Source organism: Talpa occidentalis, unplaced genomic scaffold (assembly GCF_014898055.3).
Source record: "Talpa occidentalis isolate TD23 unplaced genomic scaffold, MPIMG_talOcc4v2.1, whole genome shotgun sequence".
Classification (NCBI taxonomy): Eukaryota; Metazoa; Chordata; class Mammalia; order Eulipotyphla; family Talpidae; genus Talpa; species Talpa occidentalis.
In genome coordinates, this window is record NW_026555331.1 from 108,498,001 (window position 1) to 108,511,148 (window position 13,148).

The 13,148-nt window shown below is 38.6% G+C and overlaps 1 protein-coding gene across 4 annotated transcripts in view; it reads left to right on the plus strand.

Moving 5' to 3' along the window:
- Window positions 1–291: 291 nt before the first annotated feature.
- The window catches only part of BBS9 (Bardet-Biedl syndrome 9), a 345,679-nt gene continuing 332,822 nt past the window's right edge, over window positions 292–13,148 (plus strand). For 2 of the 4 annotated variants that reach the window (XM_054692461.1, XM_054692463.1), the window contains exons 1-4: window positions 292–959; window positions 4,620–4,742; window positions 9,617–9,767; window positions 12,715–12,779. In XM_054692461.1, coding sequence (XP_054548436.1) covers window positions 4,631–4,742; window positions 9,617–9,767; window positions 12,715–12,779 — 328 coding nt within the window. In that variant the 5' untranslated portion in view covers window positions 292–959; window positions 4,620–4,630. The remainder of the gene's footprint in view (window positions 960–4,619; window positions 4,743–9,616; window positions 9,768–12,714; window positions 12,780–13,148) is intronic. The other 2 variants (XM_054692462.1, XM_054692464.1) reach the window with 2 other exon arrangements.

Here is a 13,148-nt window from a genome sequence, read left to right on the forward strand (position 1 = left end):
CTGCAAGTTACCTAGGTTTCCCCAAGCAAAACTGCCCCCTAGTCCGCTACTGGGGGGCCACGCTGGAGCCAGCTACCGCGCCACGCGCCCGCCGCGAGCCAGAAAAGAGGTCGATCCGGCAGCAGAAGGCCCCTGAGCGCCGGGCCCAGACGCCCGCAAGTCCCGCCCCTCCCGCTCCCGCGGAAAGCACCCCCCCGCGAGTCAGCGCCGGAGGGGGTGCGGGTCTTCTCAGATAATGGGGTGCGAGGAACTGTCCAAAGACAGAGAAGGGAATTATGTTACTTTTTCTCTTTGCTAATAAGGACGAATCAGCGATGCGTTCCCGCTTTGCACCAGCAGAAATTTGATTTTACCCGCGGCCCACTCAGAAAACGTTTTTCCGGGGGCAGCCGCCCCAACCACTCTGGACTACAACCCCCAGAAGGCGTCGCGGCGCGGGATGTGACATGCGCAGTAGTGTTCGTTGTAAAGTGCTATGACAACAGGGCGAAGATGGCTTGGAGTTAGGCTGGAGTGGGGAGGTGTCCCTTCCGCCGCTGCTATCCCCTTTCTGCTACATTCCACTGTCTGCTTCCTTCATCATTTCCTCCTTTTTGTGAGCAGTAGAACTTGCCGTCGTTCTCGATTGTTTGGCCCCTTCCAACAGATTGATGAGGTTTCCCCTGCTTGTCTCTGGGGGTGGCAGAGGAGCGATGCAGGGGACCTCTTTGGGGGGGTCGCTCCAACTTCGTGGAGCCGGTTGCGCTACCTGGTGAAGCTCTGTCTCTGCCTGGGACTTGGAACAAATTGCAGCAGGAGAAGAAGAGAGGGCTTGTGAAGCTGGGGGTTGCTTTTTTCTGCACCCTTCCTTCTTGTCCTTGTTGCTTCAGCCCTGGGACCCTGGCAGGCGCTCTAAAGCGACATCAGTGGGAAGAGAGTTTGAAGAAAGGTGGGGCAGGACTCCCCTGATCCAGCATCAGGTAAGAAAATAAGTGTGGAACTAAACAGCTGGTGCATGAATGCTCTGTCTGTGTTTTATTTTGTGGGCGAGATTGGTGCCATGTAATGGTTTTGGGATATAGAGCTATGGGTTTCTTAGGAGGGGTGTTTGGATTAAACACAAACCAAAACAAGACCAAACACAGCTACCAGCACAATGTGTGTAAGATCCTGTGAACATTTTTGAGAAAGGGTGATAAGAATTTTTAAAGATTCCATCCAGGAATGTCACGTGGTGTGCTCAGTATCCTCCTGTGGCGCTTCAGCAGGTGCTGTGGGTAAATAGTCAAGCAGTACTCAGCCAATGAGTAGGATGCGTGTACTAATTAATGCTCCCTAATTCCTTCTTGCAAGAGGATTATTGCTTTTCTTTCTCTTTATACTTTGCAGACCACAGCAGTTTAGATGGATTGAACTGATTTTATCATCATACCCTTTCCCCAATCAAGCTCTGCAATTGACTCCAATTTCCTAAGAAACTGTTTTCTTTTTCTTATTTGCCATCTCACCTTTACTTAAAAATAAAACCATATCTCACATATGCAACACACACACACACACACACACACACACACACACACACACCCCTTGAAGATACTGGAGGGAAAAACTGTGGGTCTTAACTAACCTCTCCCAGCATTCAGAGGGGAAGAGATTTTCTAACTTGTTAGAAATACATAAAAAGAATAATGGCTCATATTTTCTTTGACTTAACCATTATTTAGAAGAATTAAAAAAGAAACTGCTAAATTACAAATAGTTTACAAGTTTTTTTATTGATGGACGTTTTCATTTTGTGTAATTCTAAAATTACAGCTACACATTTATGTTTTTGGTACAACTTCTTGGTGGAAATATTCATTAAAGGGAAAAGAAGCTAATATCAATAGCATACAGTAATTTCAAAAGTTTTATACCTTTGGTGTATTTAACAAACTCTTATCCCTCAGATAAAGACTTTCAGATATTCAAAAATATTACTGAAACACAAGAGGGTATTAAAAAACATCTTTGCTGATTAGCAATAGTTTAGTGAAAGATTGCTGTCAGTCTTTTTGAATGACCCCTTTAAAGCTTCATTCCAGGGTCAAACTGGCATTTGCAATATTATCTTGCTGGGAACACTCTCTGCCATTACCATCATTATTACTATTACTGCCCCTAGGCTACTACTGATATTTATGTGATGGTGAGTGCTTCCTGTGGGTTGGACTTTGGGCTAAGTAGTTGCAAATGTTAGGTCATTCTACACCTGAGAGGAGAAAGCATACATTGTACAAAAAGGAAGAATGATGTAAATGTATATATATGTGTATATATATATATAATATATATATATATATATATAGGAAAAAAACCTCACAAATGTTAGGTCATTTTATCCTCCCAACCCTCAAAAACAAATGGAAGGCTGCAGGGTGAGGGATTTAACTAAGATCATATTGCTGGTGTGTGGGGTCAGACAGGGACTTACTCCCTCTCCTGTGCTCTTTCGCTTTTTTGTGTCTTTTTTTGAAAATTTCTACACTGAACCCTTGTAATACTGTCTTTAAAAGCAAATTCTTCTAATTCTACGTGCATTTGTCATCTTTCTTGGACTAGAAGGCCTGATTCCTACTTTCCAAAATTTGAGGCAGCACTAGCATGAATACGGACAAGGAGAAGCTCCGAATATGAGCATCTTTAGGATCTTAACCTCTTAATTCTATAATTTTCCTTCAGATGTGCATTTTCCGCTCACAGTATTTTGAAGATTTATTTTATTTATGCATACAAGAGTTGGGGTGTAGGCTAGAGGTGTAGGGGTGTGAGAAGATTCACCAGCGACAGAGTGGGGAGCAGAACAGGCGGATCTATTGAAATACACTGCTGAGGGGAGCAGAGAGCAATACAGGAGAGGTCTGCTGTGCCATGTGGGTTAGCTCCCTGACCAGGGATAGAACTGGTGCTGCAGATAGCTTCATAGCGCTGAGATTTAACCGTTTGTGCCATCAGGGAGGCCCCCCAGAGTAGTTTTGATGCACATGTTCCCAATTGATGTCTAACACTTTCTGACTTCTTGTTTCAACGTTCATACTGTAAACAAGTTTCCTTTTCATGGGCTATTTAGTGCCATGTTTTTTAGATCTCTGTGCCTTTTTTTTTTTTTTGGTGCCTTTGCTATTTAAAATAGTCCCCAGATATAATGTGAAGTGCTGTCTAATGTTCCTAAGTGCAAGAAGGGTGTGGTATACTTTATGAAGAAAATACATGTATTAGATAAACTTTTCAAATATGAATTATACCACTATTGGCTCTTGAGTCAAATGCTAATGAATCAAAGATGTATTAAATTAAATGTTTCAACAGAAACATGTAAAAGTTTTTCATTGATTGGTTGATAAAGATGTGATCAGGGGCTTACCAGTGTCTGATCCTTTATTTCCCTATGAGAGATGGTTTAGTATTCACTAATTCAGTGTTTGGTGTGACCTTAGAGAACATAACTTATGTGAATAAGGAGAATTTCCTAACATTTAAATAAACGTAGCATGGAGGAAAACCTCACAAAAAATGAATTTTCACAGATTCCCAGAGCTTGTGATGTTGGTGTTAATTCAAAAGGTTCAATGCATTTCGACTTACACCATAACACTAACTCAGTGGTAAGTGAGGCTGGTGTAGTGTTCCTCATTCTAGTTGAAGAATCAATGCACCGTGAGATTGTGTTGGTTGCCTGAGGACCTACAGGTAGTTATAGTATAGGTGTACCTCCAACCCAGTTTCACTGGTTCTTTTTGTTGTGAATTTTCATTTTTTATCTCATGTTTCTATGATTAGAATAGGGGAAGGGAATGAATGCTTTTTGAAAACTTGTGTCTCTTCTGGTTTTAATCATTTGATGAATTTCATCTCATTTGCTCCTTTCAATAACTCATTGTGACAGGAGATGCTGTGGTTTTTCCAGTGACCAAACTGAAGGGAATTTAGGCATTTTGATAAGTAAGGAATTATTTGCTAACTTATATTAGTAGAATTTAACTCTTGATCTCCAGAATATGCTGTTTGGTTACTTTATACAGTACTCTATTAAATATACCAGAAGAGAGAATTGGCCTAACACACAAATGTAGAATTTCTCAGCCTGACTTTCCAATGGCATTACAAAACAAAAACACCTGTTGACTGCTTCTAGCCATTTGGATTTGTGGTTTTACGTATATCCATAGAATAAAAAAAAAAATTAAAGTTACATGCAGAAATATTTTTCTAAGAGTGATCTAAGTTTGACTTTCTGTGTCTTTTTTTTTTTTTTTTAAAGATTTATATATTTATTATGCAAGCACTGGGTACAGTCAGAAGCACGGGAGGGTGAGAGAATTCACCAGAGCCAGAGTGGGGAACAGAACAGACAGACTGATGAAATACACTGCTGAGGGGAACAGCATGCGGCAGGAGAGGTCTGCGCGCCATGTGGGACCCTCTCCCCGCAGCCGGTGATCGAACCGGCGCTGCAGAGGCTGCGGGCAGCTTCGCAGCGCAACGCTCAACCGCTGCGCCACCAGTGGAGGCCCTTCTGTGTCTTATTTTTAATTCATGGTGTGAAGTGGATTTTTTGGTGTGAATTGAATTTTTACCATAAATAAATGCTTTCTTTTTAGAGTGAGTGAAAATGTCTTTATTTAAAGCCCGTGATTGGTGGTCTACTGTTTTGGGAGAAAAAGAAGAATTTGATCAAGGTTGTTTGTGTTTGGCTGATGTTGACAATACTGGAAATGGACTCGGTAAGCAATTTATGGCCTTGCGTCCTGGAGCATCGCTTTACAGAGATGAAATAAAATGGCATCTTTAAAAAATGTGTACTTCACAGAACTTAAGTGAACTGTCATAATTATGCCCTAAATCAGAAGGTAATTTTCCTTGTAAGTAAAATATAGGTAATAGGCTGATAAATATATTTCTTCTATTTTGTTGTTTGTGTTTTGCTGCCTTATGTTGATCCTGTCATATTATTTGCAAGCATTCTGAAAAAAATATATAAGGTGTCATTTAATTTGTTGCAAAATTAGGTTTTACGGGGAGGGGTAGAGCTAGTAAAATATTTTGAATTTTGAATTTTCTTTTTTAGAAATTATTTCCAAGAATTATATTCTTTTAAAATGAAATCTGAAGCCACTCATGCCAGAAGGAGAAATTATGCTAGCTCTATTTATTGATAGAAAACAATTGTTAATTGCTTTCACTTAAATTTCATGATATAGAAACAACATTCTGTCTTATTTTTGTATTACTTGCTACTCTTTGTGTCTCCAAATCTTTAAAATCAGTCTTGAGAACATTTTAGTTATTTGAAATTGGTATTTGGTTTTAATGATATATAGTCATGTTCCCTTATATTTTTCTTTATTCTATTTCTCTTGCTTATTTTGAAAATAGTAGAACATGGGGGATCAAGTGAAAGAAAATCATATTGGCAAGAAGAATGGGAAGCACTAAATTGTGCTTAACACCTACTAAATTATTTCTAACAAAAATCTTCACCCTCATCTCCACCAATAGGAGATAGGAAGGCCTTCTATTCTGAGGGTGTCCTTGAGCTGTTCCTGAAAGATTATCAACCTTGCTTCCTCCCAATTGTTTGTTAAAACTTATGCTTTCCCTATTATTTGGCAACATAGAAGACTCATACCAAAAATACCTACTAGACAAAGATTTCAAACCCACCTCTGCCCAAACTACCTAAATCTCAGCTTGGTTGGAAACTGATTATATGAGTATACTGTTCACTCATCATGCCCCTTAGAGCTCCTCACTGGGGTGCCATATATGGGATGCCAATATGATGAGATATTGCCCCCTGCCCCAATTCATTGCTGGTTATGAGCAACTTCCTCTGTTTTCTCAAGCAAGCTATACAAAAGTTGTTCTGTATGTGTGTGTCCCACACAGAAGGAAGGAAAATACTGACCATTATTTCTCAAAGTCTGGACCACCTGCATTATAATATCACACAGGTTGTTATATGAAGATTTTCTATTCCAATTGTAGAAGATGTTAAAGATCTTATTGTCTGTGGTAGGTGGATTGGAGGGGTGTTTAGGCATTTTTGACAAGCTCCACAGTTGAATGGTGGCAAACTAAAGCTTAAGAATTATTGTTGTTGATATTATGGAGCAATAGGCTAATGAGAACAGTTTGAGATATGCCATGTAGTGGCAGGAATGTCTAGTAGACAGACTAGTGGTAGAGATTCGGGAGGGAGCATTATGCTGATTGTATTTGAAGCCCTGAGAATGTGTGAAAATGCACAGGGAGAGAGAGATAGTGCCTTTAAAAAGAGGGAAGGGACCGCAGGATAATAACTTGGAGAATATGAGCATTAAAGGGGGGAGGTTTCAGAAGAGTAGTTAGTAATGGACTCTAAAAAGGGCAGGCAGAGTCAGGAGAACCAGTTGGGCTACTGCTTGGGAAGCAAGTTTTGGTGACATGAAGACTGAAAAGTTTCCGTGCCATTTAGCAGCAAATGGCTCATTATTGTTCTTGGTGAGGGTGATTGAGTGGGCATAATGATAACAAAATCTAGATTTGCAGTGACTAAAGGAGTGGGCAGTGGGAAGACTGGGTGTTTATGGACCTTTAAATAAACTTAACTGTGAAGGGAAGAAAGGAGGAGTATGGCTGAGGACAATGTAGGATAAAGAGAAGTAGGAAAAATTCAGTGTGTCACATAGAGGATATAGTTGATAGAGCAGGATCCAAAAAAGATAGTGAGAGATGGGATCAGATGCTCAGGTGCAATGAGATGGAATTAAAGAGGCATGAGAACTTGCTTCATTGTGACAGATGGCAAGAAATGGATATGGATGAAGAAAGGTGCAGGTCAGATAGGAAGTTGAGACAGTAATGTCAGTTGACCCCTGCTTTCTTTGAGGTCATCAGAGAGTGAAAGGATGATAGTAGGCATCTTGAAATTATTTAGATGAAGCAGACTTGATACATATAAACAGGATTCCTTGGTAACTTCAAGATCCTAGTTGAAATTGGATACCATACATTTAATCAGGATTCCCTGATTTTGTTAACTCAAGATACAGGCTTATTTATTTATTTATTTACTTTTCTTTGTTTTTTAAAATTTATTTTTACAAGGGCCTCCCCGGTGGCTAAGCGGTTAAGTGCTGGGTTGCGAAGCTGCCCGCAGCCTCTGCATTGCTGGTTCGATCCCCAGCTGCTCCCTGGCCACCGGAGGAGGGTCCCACATGGCGTGCAGACCTCTCCTGCCACCCGCTGCTCCCCTCAGCAGTGTACTTCGATCCTTCTTCCTGCTGTGCTCCCCGCTCTGGCTCTGGTGAATTCTCTCACCCTCCCGTGCTTCTGACTGTACCCAGTGCTTGTATAAATAAATAAATAAATCTTTAAAAAAAATTATTTTTACAAGAACCGAGGTGCAGGCAGATGTGCGGGAGGGTGAGAGGATTCACCAGAGAAAGAGCAGGGAGCAGAACAGGCAGACGGACTGAAAACACTGCTGAGGGGAGCAGTAGGTGAGTGAGACAGGAGAGGTCTGCTGAGCCATGTGGGTATCTCCCTGGCCAGCCTGGATCGAACCTGGGCTGCAGAGGCTGCGGACAGCTTCACAGTGCAGTGCTCAACTGCCTGCACCACCAGGGAGGCCCGATACAGGCTTTTTTAAAGTCAATACTACTTATCTTAAAAGGTAGTACAATTCTTTTTAATTTTTTAAAATTGGAAACTTTTATTCCCCACAAACCCTTGTGTCCCCTTGTCCCTGTCCCTCTCCCTTCCCTCTTAACCTCAGAGACTCAGAAATTTTGTTTACAGACCTCCAAAAAGGTCTTAATATGATTAACACATTATAGTATATTTTTATAATTGAGTACTACTCAGCAATAAAAAAATAAATGAACCCTTGGGGAGTGGGAGGGGGAAATCTTATTGAGTTGCCTATAAATTTTATTTCTGGGAATCTCATATTAATCATAGTTTGAAATCTGTCAGAGACTATTACCTGTGATTGGGTTACTATAATGGTCCTGTTTTCTATTTTATAATCATATAGTGTACACATTTTGATAACAGGAATTAAAAATTGTCACCATGTGGACTTGACCACTGAGAAATAACAACAAATTTAATGAAAGAGTTTATTAACATAGAGCCTGGAGAGAGAAAGAGAGCCAAAGAATGAGAGACAGTTGTGACCCAATTCACCTTAGGAACCAATTTCCAAATATTCCTATAGGATTTGGTGCCCCCACCTCCACCCCACCCCCTCAAACCCAAGTGATAGTAAATAACAAATATAAATAAAAAAGAAATTGGAATGAGAGTGACATAGTTCCCCCCAAAGGAAGGAAAAATTGAACTGACCAATCCTTATGGTGACTAGGAATCAGCAAGACTCCAGAGACTGTATAGATCTTCAGGGCACAGGCATCAGTTCATTTAACACTGATCTCTGATAACATGTATTTATTCAGGATTGAATAATCCAGGAATTATTCAATTGAATAATTGAACTATTCAGGGTTGAATAATCCAGCATTGCACCTCTCAGAGTTATTCTGATGATTTAATGAGGTAGTACATATAAGCTATTTGGGCTATTGCCTGGCACATAATAAATGCTCAATAAATAAGTAAATAGAATTTTTTTTTTAGTATATGGAAAAAAGTTAATGTATTATACTAATCTAGTGATTTGAAAACTGATAACCAATACATTAGTTTCTTAGGGTTGCCATAACAAAAAACCACAAATTGTGACTTGAAACAACAGAAATTTATTCTCTCACAATTCCAGAGGCTATCAGTCCCCAATGGTGGGGTTGGCAAGGTAACCTGAAGCCTCTGGGATCCTTCTTTGCCACTTTTAGCTTTTGGTGGCAGCTGGCATTCTTCCGCTTGTATGCTTATCTCTGCCTCCGCTGTCTCATGCTCACTTCCTGTGTGTTTCTGTGCCTTCACATGGCATTCTCCTTCTCTGTCTCTGTTTTTTCTTCTAAGGATATTAATTGGGTCTTATTACATACCTACCTGAGTGTTAACTTACTTACATCTGCAAAGACCTGTTTCCAAATACAGTCACAGGTATGGAGGTTAATACTTCAACATAATATTTTGGGGATCATTGTTCAATGCACAGCATCTATCCTACCATTTCTCCCTCTTGTACCTAAGACTAGACTTGTTAATCAGAACACTCTATCTAGTAAAGCCTCAGAATCCTGTTTAATACAGTGTTTTTGACCACCATGACCTGCTGTAGAATTGATACTCTATGATGACATTAGGTTAGCATGTTATGTTAGTCCTTTGATAAAAGGGCTTGCTTTGACTGAGTTAAATTATAATTGCTGATACCAAATCAAAACAGGAAAAAATGTAATACTTTTGTATTAAAAAAATGGTGGTACTTTTGTAGATTGGTGCTACAAAACTGTTTTTGAAAAGCTATGCTATTTCAATAAATTCACTTTATATCTTCCGAGGTAGAATGATATTTGTATATGAAGCAAGACTGGATTCTATTACTTTTTATCTTTCTCTTTTAAACATTAGAAAGTTTATTTCCAAAGAAATTTTGTTGCTAATGTTTGTTTCTTTCTATGTCTTTTAAAAAAAAATCTCTCTACAGATAAAATAATTGTGGGTAGCTTTTTGGGATACCTAAGAATCTTTAATCCCCACCCTGTGAAAACAGGAGATGGAGCTCAAGCTGAAGATTTGCTTTTAGAAGTGCATCTACGAGATCCAATACTGCAAGTGGAAGTAGGAAAATTTGTTTCGTAAGTACAGTCCACTAATTCTGGTATTTTATTTTTGGAATATGTCAGTCCCCTATGGTGTGACTTTTGTGCATTCTTTGAAGAAAAACAGAAGATCCATAAACTAAATATATTTTCTGGATATTGTCATGTGGGTGTTTTTCATGTACTGACGGAAATATGTGCATTTAAGATTGAATAACATAAGACTTTTTAAAGTAGCAACAGTCCGCAACATGGATGGAGCTAGAAGGGATCATGCTCAGCAAAATAAGTCAGAAAGAAAAAGGAAAATACCAGATGGTCTCACTCATAGCAGGAATTCAGAAAACCTAAGTAAGAGACCAGGAAAAAGACTAATCAATACAAAGTAAAAATCAAAATCAACAAGCAACTATAAACCAGAGACACACTGGGGGTGGGGGGGGAGTGAGGGGCGAGGAAAGGAAGGACTAGTGTCAAAATAAGGGGGGGTGCAATTGTATGGGGAATATAACCAAAATGAAAATGCATACATTGTGCAAAGATGAAAAAAGATGTAAGAATTATATAAATTAAAATATTTAAAAAAAAATAAAGTAGCAACAGTCCTAAGTTGCTTGATGTATCAGAAACTTAAAGTAAAAGAGATAAGCTTTTGAAAATAACCAAATAAACATAACGTATTACCTTGCGTATAGCCTAGTCATACAAGTTGTATGTATAGCCTAGTCATACAAGTTAAATAATTAGACAAGTAGAAGATAACCATTGCTTTTTGGTGTATAACCTTGAAGTTTTAAAACAAATTATTTAATTTGGGAAAGAAAGGTCCTTAATGTCTTAAAAGCTCAACCCACAAAGTATGTCTTCCTCTGAACAAGAATTTGTTTCCAAAGTACTGCGCTTTTAAACTTAATTTAATCTAGAAAACTTTATTGGCTTGCATTTTGTGTAGTATTTTTCCTTTTTATTTACTGATAATGTTGCAGATTCTTATTTTCATGCATACATTTTCTTAAAATTAAGCTTATATTTCTTAATCATTAAAAATTACCTGTGAAAAGTTATGCTGTAGGCAGGAGTGGTCTTATTTTCACCTACCTCTTCTTTTTGAGCCCTCATTTGTCTTCTTCAGTCTGAGAGTGCCCTGAACTCTGGATTTTGGTTCAATCCATTTGCTCATCATAATTTTTTGACCCCAGATGCCTGTAACTCCTGTTAAAACAAACAAACAAACAAACAAACACACACACATAAACAGCCTTCCTGAACATTAATCCTCTCATGGTGATATGTTTCATTCTGTTGGAAGGCTGATTCATGGCTACTAAAAGCCAGTCTGAGTTGGGACTTTCCTGCACTTTGGCTGCCTTCATTGGTAAAAATCGGTTCCTCTTGAAAACTAATGACAATTAGCTGCCCATTGTGTAGCTAGCACATATTAAACATGATGGATTTATAAAGTAAGGAGAGAAAGAATTCTTACTTCTAAAAAGCATTTTTACCTTTTCATTTTTTAAAAAAGTGAAATACTGTCATAGTCATTTTGTACAGTAGTCCTAAGTGGCTTTCGTCAATGTGATCACTTGTTGGAAGGGAAGAGGTTAACATTAATGTGTTACTGTTATTGTACTAGCAGTTACTATACTAGTGTTAATTAACCAGTAGTATATCATTGATCTTAAAAAATGTGTTCTGTATTTAGAGATAAGGAAACTGGATAGAGCTCACAGCTTAAGGTAGATAGCCAGGATTCAGACCCAAGTCTAACTTCATAATTTACGGTCTTTTTTGTGACATGGTGCTTTTTTCCTGTACATGGTGAAAAATTGTTTTGCGTGTTGAGGGTATACATAAAATTTTTTTTCGCAGGCTTTTCTGATTATGTGTGAGCAGTGTATACTTGCTTTTTCTCTTAGTAGAGTGAGTGGTGAGTATATACTGATTGTAACAATTTTTTAGGTATTATCTGCTGTAATTCTTTGTAAAGGAGAAGCTAACATTCTGTAAGATGAAATGATCACTCAAAAATTGAGGTGCAGAAGTTAAGACTGCAATCCAAGTCTCCAGACTTAAATTATAACCTAGTTTAGGCAGAGTTGCACACTGGAGACCTGCTTGCAGATGTGTTTTAAATTTAAGAATTGCCAACATTTAAGAAACCAGAGATTTCATATAAAGTTCCTGCTTTTTGGCTTATTTAGAAAAAGTGTGGCTATCTGGCCACAAGCCTAGAACTGAGTAGTAGCTGCCTCCTTCAGTCTAGCCCCAGTCTCGTTGATTACAGCCATGTATACCCTTTACTCAATTATACCTACTCACTTGACCTTTGAAGACTTTGCATTTAACATTTCTGGACTGTGCCATGTTTCTGAAAACCACATGATAGGAACTAGAAGTGTAGTCATGACAGTGGCAGTTTATTTCTACTTTAGATTTAGTTCAAACTGAAGTATTTTTAATACCTTTAATAAAATTTCAAACTGAAATTGATATATTCCATTTACTAATCATGATTAACATTTTGTACTTTATATTTTACAAGGTGTTTCACTTGATTTTCATTTTTTTTCTTTATTATTTGGTTTTATTTCATTCAGTTGAAACCTCTTATTTCCCAGAAGGGGATACAAGCTGTGACTTGCCAAGGTCAAGGGTTACTAAGTTAGAGAACCAGGACCACAGCTTGGCTCTCTTTATTGTTGGAGAGCAGTCCTAAAGGGGCCTCCGTTATGACTTTTTCTGGGAAGTTTTCTTGGCTTTGCTCTGAAGGAAGCTTCTTGAGACAAAGTCCTTGAACCTTTGGGATTATCAAACTGACTTTTTGTGACTACATTTATTTTTCAGTTTAGGAAGTTATCTAGTGAATTGCTTAGTTTATTCATGGTAGACTGCAGTTATAACTGTTTAAAAAATTATTTTCAATTTTTTTGGTTACATTTCAGTTACTATTGTTTAAATTTTTAAAACTTTCCCTGTTTTTCAGAGGTACTGAAATGCTTCATTTGGCTGTGTTGCATGCTAGAAAACTTTGTGTCTATTCTGTCTCGGGTAAGAAATAATTTTTTCTTATATAGAAATTTTTTTTTAAAGATTTATTTTATTTATACAAGAACCAGGGTATAGGCCAGATGTGCGGAAGGGTGAGAGGATTCACCAGAGACAGAGCGGGGAACAGAACAGGCAGACTGATGAAATACACTGCTGAGGGGAGCAGTGGGCAAGACAGTAGAGTTCTGTTGAGCCATGTGTGTTGCTCTGCAGCCGGCGGGGATTGAACCCACGCTGCAGAGGCTGCAGACGGCTTCACAGTGCTGCACTCAACCACGCGCCATCAGGGAGGTCCTGATGTAGAATTTGGATTAGAAACTGGGCTTCTTCATATTATATAAGAATAGATACTCCTTAATGTTGACATGT